The sequence below is a fragment of the Loxodonta africana genome, chromosome 7 (assembly GCF_030014295.1).
Source record: "Loxodonta africana isolate mLoxAfr1 chromosome 7, mLoxAfr1.hap2, whole genome shotgun sequence".
NCBI lineage: Eukaryota > Metazoa > Chordata > Mammalia > Proboscidea > Elephantidae > Loxodonta > Loxodonta africana.
The window spans coordinates 70,498,772-70,516,626 of NC_087348.1; the positions used below are offsets into that span (position 1 = coordinate 70,498,772).

General features: G+C 43.4%; 1 protein-coding gene across 3 annotated transcripts in view; it reads right to left on the reverse strand.

Annotated features, from left to right (window-relative positions):
* TEAD1 (TEA domain transcription factor 1) overlaps positions 1–17,855 on the reverse strand; it is a 298,012-nt gene that overhangs the window by 184,620 nt on the left and 95,537 nt on the right. For all 3 annotated transcript variants that reach the window (XM_064288418.1, XM_064288417.1, XM_064288415.1), the window contains exon 2: positions 14,702–14,957. In XM_064288418.1, the coding sequence (XP_064144488.1) occupies positions 14,702–14,858 (157 nt within the window). In that variant the 5' untranslated portion in view covers positions 14,859–14,957. The remainder of the gene's footprint in view (positions 1–14,701; positions 14,958–17,855) is intronic.

Consider the following 17,855-nt stretch of genomic DNA (forward strand, 5'->3'; position numbering starts at 1 on the left):
GCTGACCCTGTACTCTGCCAAGCATGATGTCCTTCTCTAGGGACTGATCCCTCCTGACAACATGTCCAAAGTATGTAAGACGCAATCTCACCATCCTTGCTTCTAAGGAGCATTCTGGTTGTACTTCTTCTAAGACAGATTTGTTCGTTCTTTTGGCAGTCCACGGTATATTCAATATTCTTCGCCAACACCACAGTTCAAAGGCATCAATTCTTCTTCGGTCTTCCTTATTCATTGTCCAGCTTTCACATGCATATGATGCAATTGAAAATACCATGGCTTGGGTCAGGTGCACCTTAGTCTTCAAGGTGATATCTTTGTTCTTCAACACTTTAAAGAGGTCCTTGGCAGCAGATTTACCCAATGCAATGCGTCTTCTCATTTCTTGACTGCTGCTTCCATGGCTGTTGATTGTGGATCCAAGTAAAATGAAATCCTTGGCAACTTCAATCTTTTCTCCATTTACCATGATGTCACTCACTGGTCCAGTTGTGAGGATTTTTGTTTTCTTTATGTTGAAGTGTAATCCATACCGAAGGCTGTGGTATTTGATCTTCATTAGTAAGTGCTTCAAGTCCTCTTCACTTTCAGCAAGCAAGGTTGTAACATTTGCATAACATAGGTTGTCAATGAGTCTTCCTCCAATCCTGATGCCCCGTTCTTCCTCATATAGTCCAGCTTCTCATACTATTTGCTCAGCATACAGACTGAATAGGTATGGTGAAAGAATACAACCCTGATGTACACCTTTCTTGACTTTAAACCAATCAGTATCCCCTTGTGCTGTCCGAACAACTGCCTCTTGATCTATGTAAAGATTGCTCATGAGCACAATTAAGTACATAGCATATAAATATCAAGCAAAGGAAACACACCTGTGATTAAACATGATTAATGATTATAACCAAACGAGAATCTGTAGCACACTTAAAAGGACCCTGAGCTGCTTTCATACTCTAAAGCCCACCCCACCCACCCAGGCCCAAAGATGGGGCAAGTACAAACAAGTTCCTTGTCAGGAATCTGTTACAAAGAATAACATGGTCACCAAAACAACACCGACATTTTTAAAACAGGCTTCCAGAAGGCCCCCAACCCTCCAGGAATAAATGATTTCCACTCTCAAGTACAAGTTAAATGATAAACAGTGGCTTGGCAGAGATGTGGACCCTGTTAGTGTGATACGTGTGCTGTTGAGTGTTTGGGCTTTAGGAGAATAGGTTGAGCATTTTCCTCTGTCTCTACCGTTACCATTTTACCACCATACATGAATGGTAGAGTAACGCAACTGTTAGTCTGGACAGCTGAGTGACAGATCCAAGTGGCCGGAGGACCTGCCTGAACTCCCTGACCAATGTCCTAAGGCCTATAATAAGAACACCCTGCTCTGCTTCCCGGCCCAGCACCACCACTCTCTGACCACCTGTCCCCTGAGCTCGCCATCCTGGCAACCCACACATGGGCAGCAGAGCTCTCTGGCACCAGCACCTCTCTGAGTGCTACCCTCCTGCCCAACCCGACCCTTCGGTGGTTCCCTCGACTGATCCTCTGGTGAACATCACCCAAAAGTTGACCCAGGCAATCTGTTCTTTCTAATTCTTGGTATTTTCCAAATTGTCTTTAATGAATATTCCTTACTCAGCACCCGTGGAAAAAATAAACTTGATATAATTATCTTTTCCCTCTGATTCCAAAAGAAACATATGCTTACTATAAAAAGTTCCGTCAATACAGAAACATGGAAAAGGAGTGAGTCTCCTGTAGTCCCATCCCCCTGCAGCAACCACTATTAAAAACCCATATATTAGTACGCTGTAAATTCCTTCAGTTTTTTTTTTTTCTATGATCCTAAGCATACAACCAAAACAAACCTGGTGGCATAGTAGTTAAGTGCTACAGTTGCTAGCCAAAAGGTCAGCAGTTTGAATCCGCCAGGCGCTCCCTGGAAACTCTATGGGCCAGTTGTACTCTGTCCTATAGAGTCCCTGTGAGTCAGAATCAACTTGACAGCATCGGGTTTGAAGCATACGACACATTTACATATTTAAGACACATTTACATATTTAAGACACATTTACATATTTAAGCGTTTGGCTGTTAACCAAAAGGTCAACAGCTGGAATCCACCAGCAGCTCCTTGGAAACCCTATGGGGCAGTTCTACTCTGTCCTACAGGGTCACTATGAGTTGGGATCGACTTGATGGCAACAGGTTTGGTTTTGGTTTAGATAAGTATTCTATAAGACAGCACCTTTACGCAAGAGAACAACAGAACTCTACCATAATAATAATTATGATAATTCGTTTAAAAAAAAAAAAAAAAAACCTTTACACCCTTTCTATCAATGGAATGGAGTCCCTGGGTGGTACAGCTAACTGCTAATCGAAAGGCTGGAAGTTTAAGTCCACCCAGAGGCACCTTAAAGAAAGGCCTGGCGACCTACTTCCAGAAAAATCATCCATTGAAATCTCATCATCCATTGAAATCTCGATGGAGTGATTAGATGGGAACCTTAGGGGCAGTGAGTTTATGTTAATGGAGGAGGAACAACTCAGCAAAGGAGGGTGAGAATGACTGCATGGCTCGAAGAATGTCATCAGTGTCACTGGATTGTATGTGTAGAAACGGTTGAATTGGTGCATGTTTTGCTGTGCATATTCTCAACAATGAAACAAAACTTAAAAAAAAAAACCAAAAAACTCTGACACACATAGGGTCACCATGAGTCAGTTCCGATTACATGGCAACTGGTTTATCAATGGGATGGGATACAAATAAACAACAAAAATAATAAATTAGAAGAAGGCATGCTCTCAAGAGAAAAGAATGGGTCTCAGCTACAGAAGAGAAAGGAGCTAAGATTTTGGGATGGTGGGAGTGAGGCAGAGGGTATTTGACAGTCAGTGGGGGAGGGATAGAGAGACAGTGTGAGAATCCAGGACTGCGTTGCTAAGAACTCAAGAGTCAGTCCACTTCCTCCTCCCCTTTGATGCTACAAAGAGCCACTGCTACGGGCCCCGCCCAGGAATAGGTTCCCAATGGTTCCTTCCATCCTCTGTGACTCCAATTCAGAAAAGTCTGCCCTGAATCTTCACTTCCCACCCTCTTTTTTGACTGAAACCCTGAGAAAGGGGGCTCAGTCCAATTCCTCTCTGAACCAAACACTCCTCTAACTATTCTTGTTGTTAGGTGCTGCTGAGTTGCTTCCAACTCACAGTGACCCTATAGGACAGTGTAGGACTGCCCCACAGGGTTTCCATGGAGTGGCTGGTGAATATAAACTGCCAACCTTTTAGAGTTAGCAGCCGAGCTCTTAACTACTGCACCAAGGCAGTTAGGGAACCTCAATCCTGCTTGATGGCTCCCAAACACTCTTAACCAACAGGTCCCTAAATAGGACTAATCTCACAAAAGCATTATATTTAGAATTCAGTTCAAAGCACTTTCTCATACATAACTGCATTTTCTCTTAGCATTACCAAGAGGTAGGAAGAATATGTTGATTTACTCTCCCCATTCTACAGATGATGGTTGGCCCAAAAATACATCACAATTAGGTATTTTGGACCAGTCACAGAATTTGGGAGGAGGAGGGCAGGGAAGTCAGCCTTTTCTTCTGATCCCAATGTTCCTTCCACCTGCTCTCTACCAGGCCCACACCATTTACCTGTAACCTCTTTCTTTTCACACCCATGGGGCCATGTCCTCCTCAAAGAAATCCCCCAAATATCTGGGTTACTTTGGTACCTTATTTACAAATTCATACTGCACCTTCTACTGCAAATTTCAACATCATAGCAATTAGTCAGTCCAATGCTGAGGGGCCTCAGATGTCTTACTTCCTCATCTCTAATGGCCATCGCCCATACTCACATCAGTTGACCACATTTGTGGCCACACCTTGAAACTAATCACTTGAAATCTCTCCACCTCTAAGATTTCAGGCGCTGTCCTTAGTCTGTATGACTACAGCCTCCCAATCCTGCCACTGCTCCTATACTCCGCAGTCTCTGAGCAACGTGTTTCATGACTTACAAGCCCCTCCAGCTTCACCTTGTCCATTCCTAGCCTAGATTTGTGCAACCATGCACTCAATAGCACCTTGGAGTCCCCTGTCCCAAGCTCCTCTGTGGGCCCTGACAACCACCAAAATATGAATTAACTGTAAGTATTAACTCTGATGAAGCAAAGTTATGTAATCATGCCAATGGGCTTCCCAAAATCTAACACTCTTGGCCTTATATAAAAATTAACTTGAACTGGATCACAGACTTCAAGAAAAAAAAAAAAGACGAATATCTTCAAGATCTAGGGCTAGGCAAAGAGTTCTTAAACTTGATGCCAAAAGCACAATCCCTAAAAGGGAAAACTGATAAACCAGACCTCATCAAAATTCAAAATATTTGCTCTGTCAAAGTCCATGGAAGAAAATACACGCAAACCACGTATTTTTACAGTTCAGTTCAAAGCACTTTCTCATTCTTAACTACATTTTCTCGCAGCATTGAATATATAAAAACTTATCAAAATTAAACAGTAAAAAAAAATCCAGTTAAAAAAATAGGCCAAAGACATGAAAAGACATTTCATGGAAGGATATACAAATGGCAAATAAGCACACGAAAAGACGTTCAACATCATTAGCGCAAATTAAAACTACATGAGTTATCATTACACACCTACCAGAATGACTAAATTAAACAATAGTGACAATGCCAAATGAAGGCAAGGATGCGGAGAATACAAAATGGTACAGCTCTACTGGAAAACAGTTGGGTAGTTTAAAAAAAAAAAAAAACTAAAATGTGCAACTACTATATGACCCAGCAGCAATTACACTCTCAGGCATTCATCCCCCAAGATGAAAACTCACGCTCACACAAAAAACTGTAAGTGAATGTTCATAACAGCTTTACTTGAAATGGACAAAAACTGGAATCAGCCCAGAAGTCCTTCAATGGGCAAATAGTTAAACTATGCCACATACACACACACACACGAATAATACACAGCAATAAAAAGGAATGAACCAGTGATACACACAACAACTTGGAAGAATCTCCAGGGAATTAGGATGAGCAAAAAAAAGGCCAAACCCAGAATGTCACATGCTATATGATTCCATTTATACAACGTTTTTAAAATGATAAAATTTTAGAAATAGAAGACAAATTTGTGGTTATCAGGGGTTGTTGTTGTTGTTGTTGTTGTTGTTGTGTGCTGTCAAGTCAATTCCAATTCATAATGACCCTACAGGACAGAGTAGAAGTGCCCCACAGAGTTTCCTAGGCTGTAATCTTTATGGGAGCAGATGGCCAGGTCTATTCTCCCACAGAACCTCTGCTGGGTTGGAACCACTGATCTTTCGATTAGCAGCCAAGTGCTTAACCACTGCACCATCAGGGGTTAGGGATGAGGAAAGCAAGAGAGGCTTAGATATGTACTCCCCCACTATTACACACATCCCACTTAAAATCTGTTCTAGTTCTGTCCTTGGTAAATGGTGAGCTTAGGCTTCACAGTCCGGTCAGCACCCACAGCTTTAAGGATGACTTCTCTGATGGTGAGTCCCCAACCTACTTCTACAATTTGAACCTGCACAAATCTCCAACTCCCTACAGGTCATCTTCATCTAGAGGGCCACCCAGTACCTCAAACACATGATAAAACTCAACTCCTTTTCCTCTCCCCTCTTCAAACCTGCTTGTCCTGTCTCCACTCCCCTTCACCGCCATCCTCCCTGTCAGCCAGAAGTGGAACCCTGAAATCATCTTTACCTCTTCCTTGTCTTTCACAAATCACATGTGGACAACCGGTCCTGTTGGTTCTCTCTCTGAAACTACTCCCTCCCACCAGCACTGCCAGTATCGTAATTTAAGTCCTCCTCTTCCACTGGACCACTGCAATAGCCACCTAACTTATCTTCACGCCTCCAGAGTGTACTTGTGAAACACAGGCTGCACCATGTCATCTCCTGAAAAAATATAACTTCCTCTGCCCTCAGAATAAACAACAAACACCTTGACGTAGCATCCAAGACCCGCCACATTACGGGGTTCAGCCCACATTGTTGGACTCGTCTACCACCAAACCCAGGTCACACCCTAGTTTCTGCACTCGGCAGAGCTGGGCCTTTCAGACTTCCCATGCCTTAACTTACGCTGTTTCCTTTAGGCCTGAATGTCCTTCCTTCTCTCTCTTTCCGCACAGTACCAGGTCTGAACCTGGGCTCCTGGGGCCTCTTAAAGCTATATGCAAATATCCTATAACTACTTACAAATGTACATTTTTCTGGAAAGCAGATCCACAACTTTCTACAGATTCTAAACAGGGTACATAATTCAAAGTAGGTTAAAAAAAAAAAAAAACCACTAAGTAGCTTTTTCCTAATACTCTCTCCCCGTTTGACTCTCTCAAATACACACATGTGCAGTCCCCAAACGTAAATAGTCATGCTTTCCATTGCTCTGCCACTAAACTCCCTGTGTATCTCTATTACAGAGTGAGCTTCCATCTGTATTAGTCATTAGTTGTACAGACTGCTTTGGTTTCAAATGTCAGCTCCACAACACATTTACTGTGTGATCTTGGGCAAGTCATTTTGCCCTGCTTGGCCTCAGTTTCCCCGGCTGTAAAATGGGCATCGTAACAGTACCTATATCATTGGGTGGCTATGAGGATAAACAAGGAAACACACTCTAAAAGCAATGAGAAAGTGCTGCTGTTGTTATTAGGTGCCGTCATGTCAGTTTTGACTCATGAGGACCCTATGTATGATGGAACAAAACATTGCCCAGTCCTGCACCATCCTCACAACCGTTGCTATGTTTGAGCCCACCGTTGTAGCCACTGTATCGATCCATCTCATTGAGGGTCTTCCTCTTTTTTGTTGACCCTCTAACTTTAACAAGCATGATATTCTTCTCCAGGGACTGGTCCCTCCTGAAAGTATGTCCAAAGTACATGAGATGACGTCTCGCCATCCTTGCTTCTAAGAAGCATTCTGGCTGTACTTCTTCCTAAACAGATGTTTGTTCTCCTGGCAGGCCATGGTATATTCAATATTCTTCGCTGACACCCTAAATTCAAATGCATCAACTCTTTTTCAGTCTTCCTTATTCATTATCCAGCTTTCGCATGCATATGAGGCAACTGAAAAAACCATGGCTTAGGTCAGGGACACCTTAGACCTCAAAGTGACACCTTTGCTTTTTAAACACTTCAAAGAGGTCTTTTGCAGTAGATTTACCCAATGCAATACGTTGTTTGATTTCCTGACTGCTGCTTCCATGGGTGTGGATTATGGATCCAAGTAAAATGAAATCCTTGACTTCAATATTTTCTCTGTTTATCATGATGCTGCTTATTGGTCCAGTTGTAAAGATTCTTGTTTTCTTTATGTTAAGGTGTAATCCATACTGAAGGCTGTAGAGTTTGATCTTCATCAGTAAGTGCTTCAAGTCTTCTTCACTTTCAGCAAGCAAGATTGCATCGTCTGCCTACTGCAGGCTGTTAATGAGTCTTCCTCCAATCCTGATGCCATATTCTTCTTGATGTAGTCCAGCTTCTCAGATTATGTGCTCAGCATACAGACTGAACAAGTACAGAGAAAGGATACGGCCCTGATGCACACCCTTCTTGATTTTAAACCACGTAGTATCCTCTTGTTCTGTTCAAACAGCTGCCTCTTGGTCTATGCACAGGTTCTTCATAAGCACAAATTCTGAAATTTCCATTCTTCACAATGTTATTCATAATTTGTTATGATCCACATAGTCGAACGACTTTGCATGGTCAATAAAACACAGGTAAACATCTTTCTGGTATTCTCTGCTTTCAACCAGGATCCATCTGATATCAACAATGACAACCCTTGTTCCCCATTTTCTTCTGAATCTGGCTTGAATTTCTGGTGTACCCCTGTCAGTGTACTGTTGCAACCATTTTTTCATTATTTTCAGAATAATTTTACTTTCATGTGATATTAATGATATTTTTCAATAATTCCATATTCTGTTGGATCACCTTTCTTTAGAATGGGTACAAATATGGCTCTCTTCCAGCTGGTTGGCTGAGTAGCCATCTTCCAAATTTCTTAGCATAGACGAGTAAGTTCTTCCAGCGTTGTGCCCATTTATTGATAAACATCTCAACTGGTATTGCGTCAATTCCTGGACCCTTGTTTTACTCCAATGCCTTCCTCACAGCTTGGACTCCTTCCTTCAGTACCATCAGTGCTTCATCATGTGCTACCTCCTGAAATGGCTGAACATCAACCAATTATTTTTGGTACAGTGACTCTGTGTATTCCTTCCATCTTCTTTGGATGCTTCCTGCATCATTCAATTTTTTGCCCATGTAATCCTTCAATTTTGGAACCTGAGGCTTGAATTTTTTTCTTCAGTTCTTTCAGCTTGAAAAATGCTGAACATGTTCTTTCCTTTTGCTTTTCTTCTCATTTTGAGTTGTGCCACATCAGCAAATGAAGGTCTTGAAATCTTTACTCTGCCCACGTCATTAAGGTCAACTCTACTTTGAGGAGGCAGCTCTTCCCCAGCCGTATTTTGAGTGACTTCCAATCTGAGGGGCTCATCTTTCGGCACTGTATCAAGCAATGTTCCACTGCTATCCATAAGGTTTTCACTGGCTAATTTTTTCAAAAGTAGATCAACAGGTCCTTCTTCCCAGTCTGTCTTAGTCTGGAAGTGCCACTAAAACCTGTCCATCATGGGTGACTCCGCTGGTATTTGAAATACAGATGGTAGAGCTTCCAGCATTATAGCAACATACAAGCCACCACAATATGACAAACTGACAGATGAGTACTGGAACAATGGGCTAGCGCATAAATATTGTTCAAAATAGGTCAGCTATTTTAATTATAATTATTTTAGGCTTGTTGTCCCCATCCACTCTTCCAGCACTCAGCAGACCCTCAATGCATGATTTAGGAATCCATGTCTTCTTGAATGCCAAGGCTCATTCACTGTCACAGCCAAGCTGCTGGAAAGCATAACTCAGTAATAATTTAACACTCCTTTTCTTCTCCTACCTTATGACCTATTCTTGAGCCATCCTAATCGGCAATTTTTTATCCAGATTGCACAATGACTTACACCTTGTGCATAAACCTTTGCATACCCCTCCCCCCCACCACATTACACTTCTCAATCAAAACAGTGATGACGCTGGCTTTGCTATTCTCACAGGAAACAAAACTATTTCAAAATCCCCCATTACTCATCTGTTCTAAGGATTCCAGAATTAACCCTTGTCCTACTACTGGGCCTATTGTGAGCATTCTAAGACGACCATTAAATTTACTAACATCTTTCTGTATTTTTCCCCTTTCTCCCTCTTTGTTTCTAGTCAATTCCTCCAGCAATAGAGGCTTTCTCAGCTCAGAGGCTTAGTCATCGATCTTTCTTGGTTTTAACTGATAATCCAGGTATGCATATGTTCAAGAAACATTACTGACACTTTCTACGTCCAAGGCTCTATGATACAGCCTGTAAAGGACAGTCAGAGTCCCTGCCTTTACAGAGCTTCCAACCTGTTCCAGGGGCACAGCTCGTTGTGCTTCACATTGAAACACACACCAGGAATCAGAGGTCACAAAGGATAAGGAAATCACAGACGCTACATGTTGTCCAGATGGAGGAGAACCCCAAAGCTAAACCAGCTACACTGAGTCGATTCCTACTCATGATGTCCCAACGTGTGTCAGAGGAGGGCTGTGCCCCGTAGGGTGTTAAATGATTGTGATCTTTCGGAGGTAGATTGTCAGGCTCTTCTTCTCAGGTGCCTCTGGGTGGGTTAAAACCACAATCTTTCATAGTAGCCCAGCACTTAACCATCTGTACCACCCAATGACTCACCGGTGGAGAAGGTGGTCAGCTCTGGCCCTGCAGGTCACTTCCCAAGGCCTGGAAATCCTAGAGGGCTTTGATTCTGTAGCCATTTCCTGGGGCCTCCATGGACATAGGCCACCTTCCTGTTCCTCAGACATGCTGTGAGAGCCCACTATCTCACTAAAGGGTGATTCTGCCTTTCCTTGGCCAGTTCTCTATATCAGGAGGAGCAGGCCTATCTGAACTTGAGGACCACAGATTTCAGTCTCTTTGCCTTCACTGGTTAACTAGTGCACACTCACATTTGCTTGTGTGCACACTCATTCTGATATCCCTTTTCAGTTTTGCTACCAACTCACTAAAAGGGGCCCCCAGCCCCCTCCTGTCTGTGCTCCTGTAAAGTAAGCAAAGAGGCAATTCAAAGTCCTGTGCTCCCCTGGCTGTGCAGGACTGACTCACAGCCACCTTCTTCCTCACCTTCTCTGATGCTCTCAATTCAGCTCTCTGGGGCTGACCAGTAGCTCTGGCATCCCAGCAAGAAAGAGACCCTGCCCAGAGCTGTCCTAAGGAAGGACCCAGAAGACATCTGCACCCAAAATGAGAAAGTCGTTGCCCAGTAATTGCTCTGCCCAGCCTGCCTGTAGGATCCTATGGTACTGAACTCTTCAAAACATCTTCCTGGCCATCATGGGGGACAGCCTTGTGATCTGGGATACTCCACACTGTGTTATTTGAGATGCTCTCCTCCTGCCAGCATCAGGCCAGGTGCCCTGGACATTGGTGGCCAAGAACAGGCTTCAAAAGGTTAAGTGGAAGGTGACCATCTTCAAAGGGCTCTCAGACTTCCCAGAAAGCTTTGGCTCACAGCCCTGACCTCACGTCAGTGTTTCCTGCAAATGAACTTGCGACAGCTTCATGAGGGCAGGGACTGTGTCTGTCTAGTTCACTGCTAAGTCCCTGACAACCCCTACACCAGGGGGCTGGAATACAGCCGGCATGACTCAATACCAATTCGTTAAATAACATTATAATAATGATGGCAACAAACAACATCAAGGAAGGAACAGAAGTCCACTGGAAGGAGCCCAAGTTTTGGAGTCAGAAAGATCTAAATTTGAAGGCTTCCAGTTATACTATTCATTGGTCATGTGCAAGCCACTTTGCCTCTCTCGGCCTCCACTTTTTCATCTACAAAACAGGGATCACAATACCCACCTCAAAGGGTTATTTTGAGCATCAGATGGAAATTATATGTAAAGTCTTAACACAGTAGTACACGGCAGAGTGTACGTCTTTATTTTACGTTAATAAACACTCATATACTATAGTTCTTACTGTGTGTCAGACACAATTCAAACACTGTTGGGAGGACCCCAGATCACAATTAGTTCAATTAAATTCTTTTAACAATCCTTTGAAGTAGAATCCATTTTAACTCAGGCTGTTAGGAACAGGAGCAGAGTCAAAGAAGAGTTCACTACATCTAATTATCAGTAAGAAGAATTGCTTACACATGAGGGTGCCCAAGACAGAAGTAATCTACCCACACGGTAACCAACTGTATCAAATCTCAGGTTCCCCACAGGCCAAGGCAGCAGAGAGAGAGAATTAAAACCATCTCCTCTAATGGCCCAAACCTCATCATAAAGCGAGCTTTCCATTTTTCCCATCTATAAAAGACTACACTTGCCCTACTGCCTACCATGAAGGAAATTTCATTACCCAAATAAATCAGGGCTGCACTTGACCTTGCTTCTCCAATGGTTCAGGATTAGTGACATCATCATGCACTTTACAAATGCTCAGAAATATTCGAATAACCCTCTCGAGTCAAAAACACTTGGTATTTCACTAAAAGGCATTAAATTATTTTGATTTTACTGCATAGAATCCAAAATGCTTTCAATGTTTTCATTTTCAAAACCCTCAGAGAAAAAGTATGCTCTTAGGAGCTTAAGAAATCTCTGAATCCTGGTCTGGTTGCATCCTTGTTCATGTGCAGTAAGATGGAGGGCAAGCCAGAAGCCAAGGAGCAGTAGCTCTGGGTCCACACTGCTCACATGACTCAACCCGAGTTCACTCATGTTCTAATTATAAGTAAGAAGAACTGCTTACACTGTGAAGGTTCCCAAATCAACCTTTTTTCATCCTCAAAGTCACAAAGCAGGTCACAGGCAGCTCACGGACACCTAGGGAAGTTCCTCTTAAGGGGTCCACCCTCAGTCTCTCAAAGCCCTGCTAGACACCAAGTTTCCCTTCCGAAGTAGCAGGAGAAGTAAAGCTCTCCCGTCTTGGCCAAGGACAGGGAGCTGAGTGGGATGTTTTCTCCGGGAGGCAGGGTCCCTGCAACAAATGCATTTCCTGCACTCCCAATCGGATACATAATCCTGCAGGCTGCTGCTCAGCCTGGTGAAAAACCCACAATGAACAGAGCTACCCTTCCCAAATGAGGTGTAATTCCTAACGCTGCTTGCTCAAAGGACTGCCTGTTTTAAATCAGGTTGGCGACCAACACAGTAAGTGTAGTTCTGATTTAAGAAAAGAAAATTCACACAAGAAGAACAGGTGCACTCAGGAAGCACTCAGAATATGAGTTACCCTGGGAATTACAGACAAGCTCGCACAGTTGGCATCATGTTTGTCAAATGACTGATAATGCTTGCCATGTCACAAGTCACGAAATTACAGTATCATGAAATGTACAAGTCTGAGGAACCCACGGACATCACCTACTTGACACTCTTTATTTACAGAGGAGGAAACTGAGACCCCAGACCCACAGTAGGGCTGTCCAAGTTCATGGTTGACAGACAACTGAAATCCAAAGCTTCTCAAGTCCATTATTTCTTTTCCTGGTCTGCTGTCTCTGAAACTCAATTACTAACAAGAGTTTCATATTTTCATATGAAAGTATTTTTTTTAAGATTGAGTTATATGCAAGTGGGTTAAATCTACCATAGCTGCTATCTAAAAAGTAAAAATCTCAATGGAAAAGTAAAACTGAAGTTTACAAAATTAACTTTTCCTTTGAATTTATGTTCTCAGCCCTGAAGCCTCCTTACACTAAAGGACAGTGCCTTTCCCAGTATTCCCTGCGAGAAATGAAATGTCAGTAGTTATTTCCAACCAGGATTTCCAATACCATGCTAATATTTTAGATTAAGACAATTTCTGGGCAAACAAATGGAAGTTGTACAAGATAGAGTGTCCTGAAGTCACACTTTACTAACCCAGCGCCGTCGAGTCGATTCCGACTCATAACGACCTACAGGACAGAGTAGAACTGCTTACTACACGTTATAAAATCGTCTTCAAAAAAGCCTCAAAGATTAAAGTGTTTTTCTCTGCCTTTAAAAGAGAGGACAGTTGGATTTTTAGGTATGAAGACAAGACCTTGAAATAAAACAGAAGCTCAGGGTTCTCGGAATGAGGAAAGATACCAACTGGAAAACTAAGGCACTGAAACTTTTTGCCCACAGCAGCTGAGATGTTTCATCCCAAGTCTATTTCATCAGACATAAAGAAGCTTCTGTGGCTACACAGGAACACACAAGGGTTTACAACAAATGCTGAAGGTTTGGGTTCTCTCTCTCTTTCCTGTGTGTGTGACACGGACAGGCTGAGAGACGCCAATGCTGCCGAAAGAAAAATTTCCCTTGTTTCCATTACATCATCCAAGTTGGAGAGGGGGAGGGTGGAGTGGGGCACAGCTGGTGGCAGCTGCACTACCATCTGCTTTCTGCTTAGCAGTGTGTGCTAGTTTGAGCTGCAGCCTCCTAGGGCTCCTGACAGAGGAGGCGTAGTATTAAAGGCACAACACCCTATTACGGAAAAGCTGTCCAATCATTTAGAAATACATCACTCCCATGATAAGTTAACAATCTCAGGTAGGTTGCTGAGCTGGTTTTCTTAGAGTTTAGGTTATTTGTTTGCATCTCTTCAGACTCAGCTATAGTGCAAACCCTGTCAACTCAACGTGCCCAATTAGACAAGCAGAATGGACAAGCAACCACCTGCCATCTGTCTTTCAAAAGGTAAGCAGCCAAAAAGTACAGGTCTCCAGTTAGAAGTATTTACGGAAGGAGTGGAGTCTGCTCAAACCCAGGACACAAGCTCCACACAAGTGGATGGGAATTCGTTGCTGCCGCTGGCATCCCATGCCATCTGGTCAGCCTGTCTCACCCTCCTTGGCACTCCTGGAGTTTCCTTCAGAACACATTGTCCAGTGCCCTCTTGTAGAAGGGAGAAGAGCAGAAGTATTCTATGGGGTTAAAGCCTACTGAGGCTATTCAACTGCAAACTGGCAGCAAAGCAGCTAACTGGTGTTCAAGGGTCTAATCAAGCCCATGTACACATTTTATCTGGTCTGCACAGGGCCGTGGGGGAAAAAATTAGTAGATTTCATATGAACATTTCAATTGCTGGAGAATCAAGAGATATGGCAACACCAGGTCTCCATTTCTGTGTGGCACCACTTACTTGATTGAAGCTAAGAAGCGATACTTCATTTGGATGGAGCATGTGTTCTGAGGAACTAGTTCCTACCACTCAGTATCTGCATATGCCCCTGCAACTATCTATATTCCCACCTGAACCTTGAGAGCTTTTGGCATAATCCCACTGAGCATATAAAAGGAGAAGAAAACCCTGGAGAATGATTTCCTAATGGTCTTTCATCTAGTCTCCTCTTTAGTCAAGATTTAGGCCCCCAAATGACAAACCAAAATTCTGCAAAGATCTTTCAACCCAATGCAATGAATGGATCTCAGCAGAAGACCAGCTACAACGTACCCCTACTTCAATCAAAGCAGATCGAGGTATTTTAAACAAGCATTCCAGGCCAACTTACCATACATTTTGCCTTCATCTGATAAGATGATTTTCCTCCTCCCACATGGCGGATAGATAGCCAGGGCCTCCTGGAAGCTCTGCTCAATGTCGGGGCTCCAGACTCCTTCAGCGTCATTGTCAATTGGCTTATCTGCAGAGTCACTCATCCTTTCCATGTTTTCGGCAGGGCTCTCACTGCCGCTCCAGCTGCTGGGCTCAATTTTGGCGGTTGGATTTTCCAAGCCGAAGCCTGGAGTCTTTTCAAGAAAATAAACCTAAAAGTGAAATCACAAGATAGTATGATAAGGACGTGGTATCCACAAACATTCTGCTCTTCCTAATTCTCGTGCAAATTCTTCAGTCCTCAACTTTGCTTGGAGAGTAATTCCCAGTAGAGAATATGGAATGTTGAGCTCCATGTGGCTTTTGTTCTCTGTGTATCCTGTGAAGCACTCATACAGAAATGTAATGGCAAGCAGAAGTCAGATCATCTTCCCAGATGAGAGGAAATTTTCATCTGAGAATAGTACCCACTCCGAGTTGCAAGTCTGCAGTGAATCATGCAAAAACCATTTACCAAGCATGCAAACAGTTAAGCACTTGGCTGCTAACCAAAAGGTTGGTGGTTCGAGTCCACCCAGGGACATCTTGGAAGAAAGACCTGGTGATCTACTTCCAAGAAATCAGGCACTAAAAACCCTACGGAGTACAATTCTACGCTGACACACATGGGACAGCCATGACTCGGAATTAACTCGACAGGGACTGGTTTTACTATCTACCAGGAGCACTTTGCTCAGTGAAAACCAAGTGGAGGTAACTAAAACAAGTAGTTTATAGCAAATAAAGTAAGACAAAAGATGCCCTCTTTGCTGCAGCAATTGGTATCATAACTTTGAAACGCCAAGCCATCCGATGTTTGTAACTCCAAGAAGCAAGATGGGGAGGGAAGGAGGAAAACTATTTTGCTATGGCAAATCCTCCACAGAGACAGCAGGTGCCAGCTGGCCTGAACCTACTATCCTGTAGCATTTATCTTCTGGGCTTTTCCACTCTCAACTCCTAGACTCTAACCCTGAAGCAGGGACCAAGTTGTCCCCATTCCTGCACTCCCTACAACCCCTAACCACAAGTGCCTCGCACACGGGAGGAAAAGTTCTACACCCCCATGGGGTACTCCATCTCATAACCTACTCTGCATTCTGGTCATATGACACCTGTGGGAGAGTCATTTATTTTTTTCTGTAGCCCTGAAGATTACAGAACCCAAAGAAATCTTTCTCAAATATTTATTCCCCTTAAATTATGCATGTAACCTAAGGTCATAAAGGGATAAGCTTTCAAAACAAATGTCAAACTGGCATAACACCAACATGAAAATGATCTAATCCAGTACCCCCTGCTGTCCAGCACACCAACATATCAATATTCCTTTGTTGAAAGGGCATCGGATCATACATTCAAAGGTTTCCCCAAAAGGGGGGACAGGAACTGCTCCTGGGGATTGATCGAAAAGGGGAGGCGCAAGCCTGAGTGGGAAGGGCTTAGTATGACCATGGTTTCTCCCTTACCCCTGGCCCCAATTCCATGTAGCTTTACAGCAGAGGAGCCCAGGAGGGCAGCAGGTGCTAGTGGCCCCACCCGGCACCAGGGACTGCTCCATATTCCAGGGCAGTCACCACAAGCAACCTGTCTTCTTTCCTTCTCTCTCCCAACTGGATCTCGATCCCCTACCCTCCCCGACCTGTGTGCATCAACGGATCCCAGGTGCAGAAACTCTGAGGCGCATCAACATTACACAATTAATGTTGCAACTAGTGGGTACTTTTGGCTTCCCATCCTGACATCTTTTTAGATTTGGCAGCACTTAGAAGAAACCCTCAGGTCGTCTGCCTTTAAAGGCTGCCATTGATCCATCATTCAAAGAACTTATCTGCAAAATATTTACTACTTCTACCAACACGTGTACATTTACACAGGACTTTAAAAACTGCCAGATGGTAAGGTGTAATTTATGCCACAAGAAAGGATTTTATGACTGACCCCCAGCTGAACTCTACAATGCCTGCAATGTGGGCTATTTGAATTCTCAAGCTATTACACTTTTTGTTGGGGTTCAAAAGTCTTACAAAATTCAAGCTTTACTATACTCTACGCTAGACACTGTTCTAGCTCCAAAGTGGTTTACTGGAGAAATTATAACAATAAGAGCAAACTTTTTGAGCAGTGGCTATCCCACCTATTCCCTCTCAAACCTGCCCAAATGAAACAAAATAACACACACACACACCACAGGCCAGTGGGAGCTACATTTAAGACAGATACTGGATGTACACAGCACTCGACCAGGATAGTAGAGGGACAGAATTCAGGACAGTGAGGGCTAGATGAAGGGACCAGTGAGCTTAACCAAAAAACAAAAAAAAAAACTAGCTGCTGTCAGATTGACTCCAACTCATGGCAACTTCATGTGTGTCAGAGTAGAACTGTGCCCCATAATGTTCAATGCCTCATCTTTCAGAACTACAATACCAGGCCTTTCTTATGAGGCACCTTTGGGTGGACTCGAATCTCCAACCTTTTGGTTAGCAGATGAGCACCTTAACTGTTTGTACCACCCAGTGATTCCAGGAAAGCTTAGGTTAGCTAAAAAGAACATTACCATATAATGGAGAGCTTCAGAGTCTCCAGACCAAAATGTAGCAACATCCCCATCCAATGCTTGATGTTTCCTCTGCAACTTCTCACCAACTGATCACAGTCTATGCTTGAATGTCACCAATGACAGGGAACTCCTCAGTACCACCCTTCTTCAGACTGACATGCTGAAATTCTTCCACCTATTTGGCGAAAATCTGTCTCCTGGTTACCCTCCTCTACCCATCCATCCCTTGTGGGTCTATTTCATTTCTCGGGGAAGCCAATCTCCCCCCAGACATCTATTTAGATATGACAGGAGCTGTCCCAGGCCCCTGGCTGTCTTTCAGACTAGATACAATTCACATTATCCCTCTGCCCAGCCCTTATGAACGTATTCTGGTTTGTCCAGAATCCTCAGTAAATGGCACTCAGAGGTGGATGTATGATCCAAAAATCCTCTAAGCACCCCTCTCTTCAGATACTGTTCCTATAGCCTATCTCCTCTCTTGTGTACTTGTGCAACTGATTTAGGG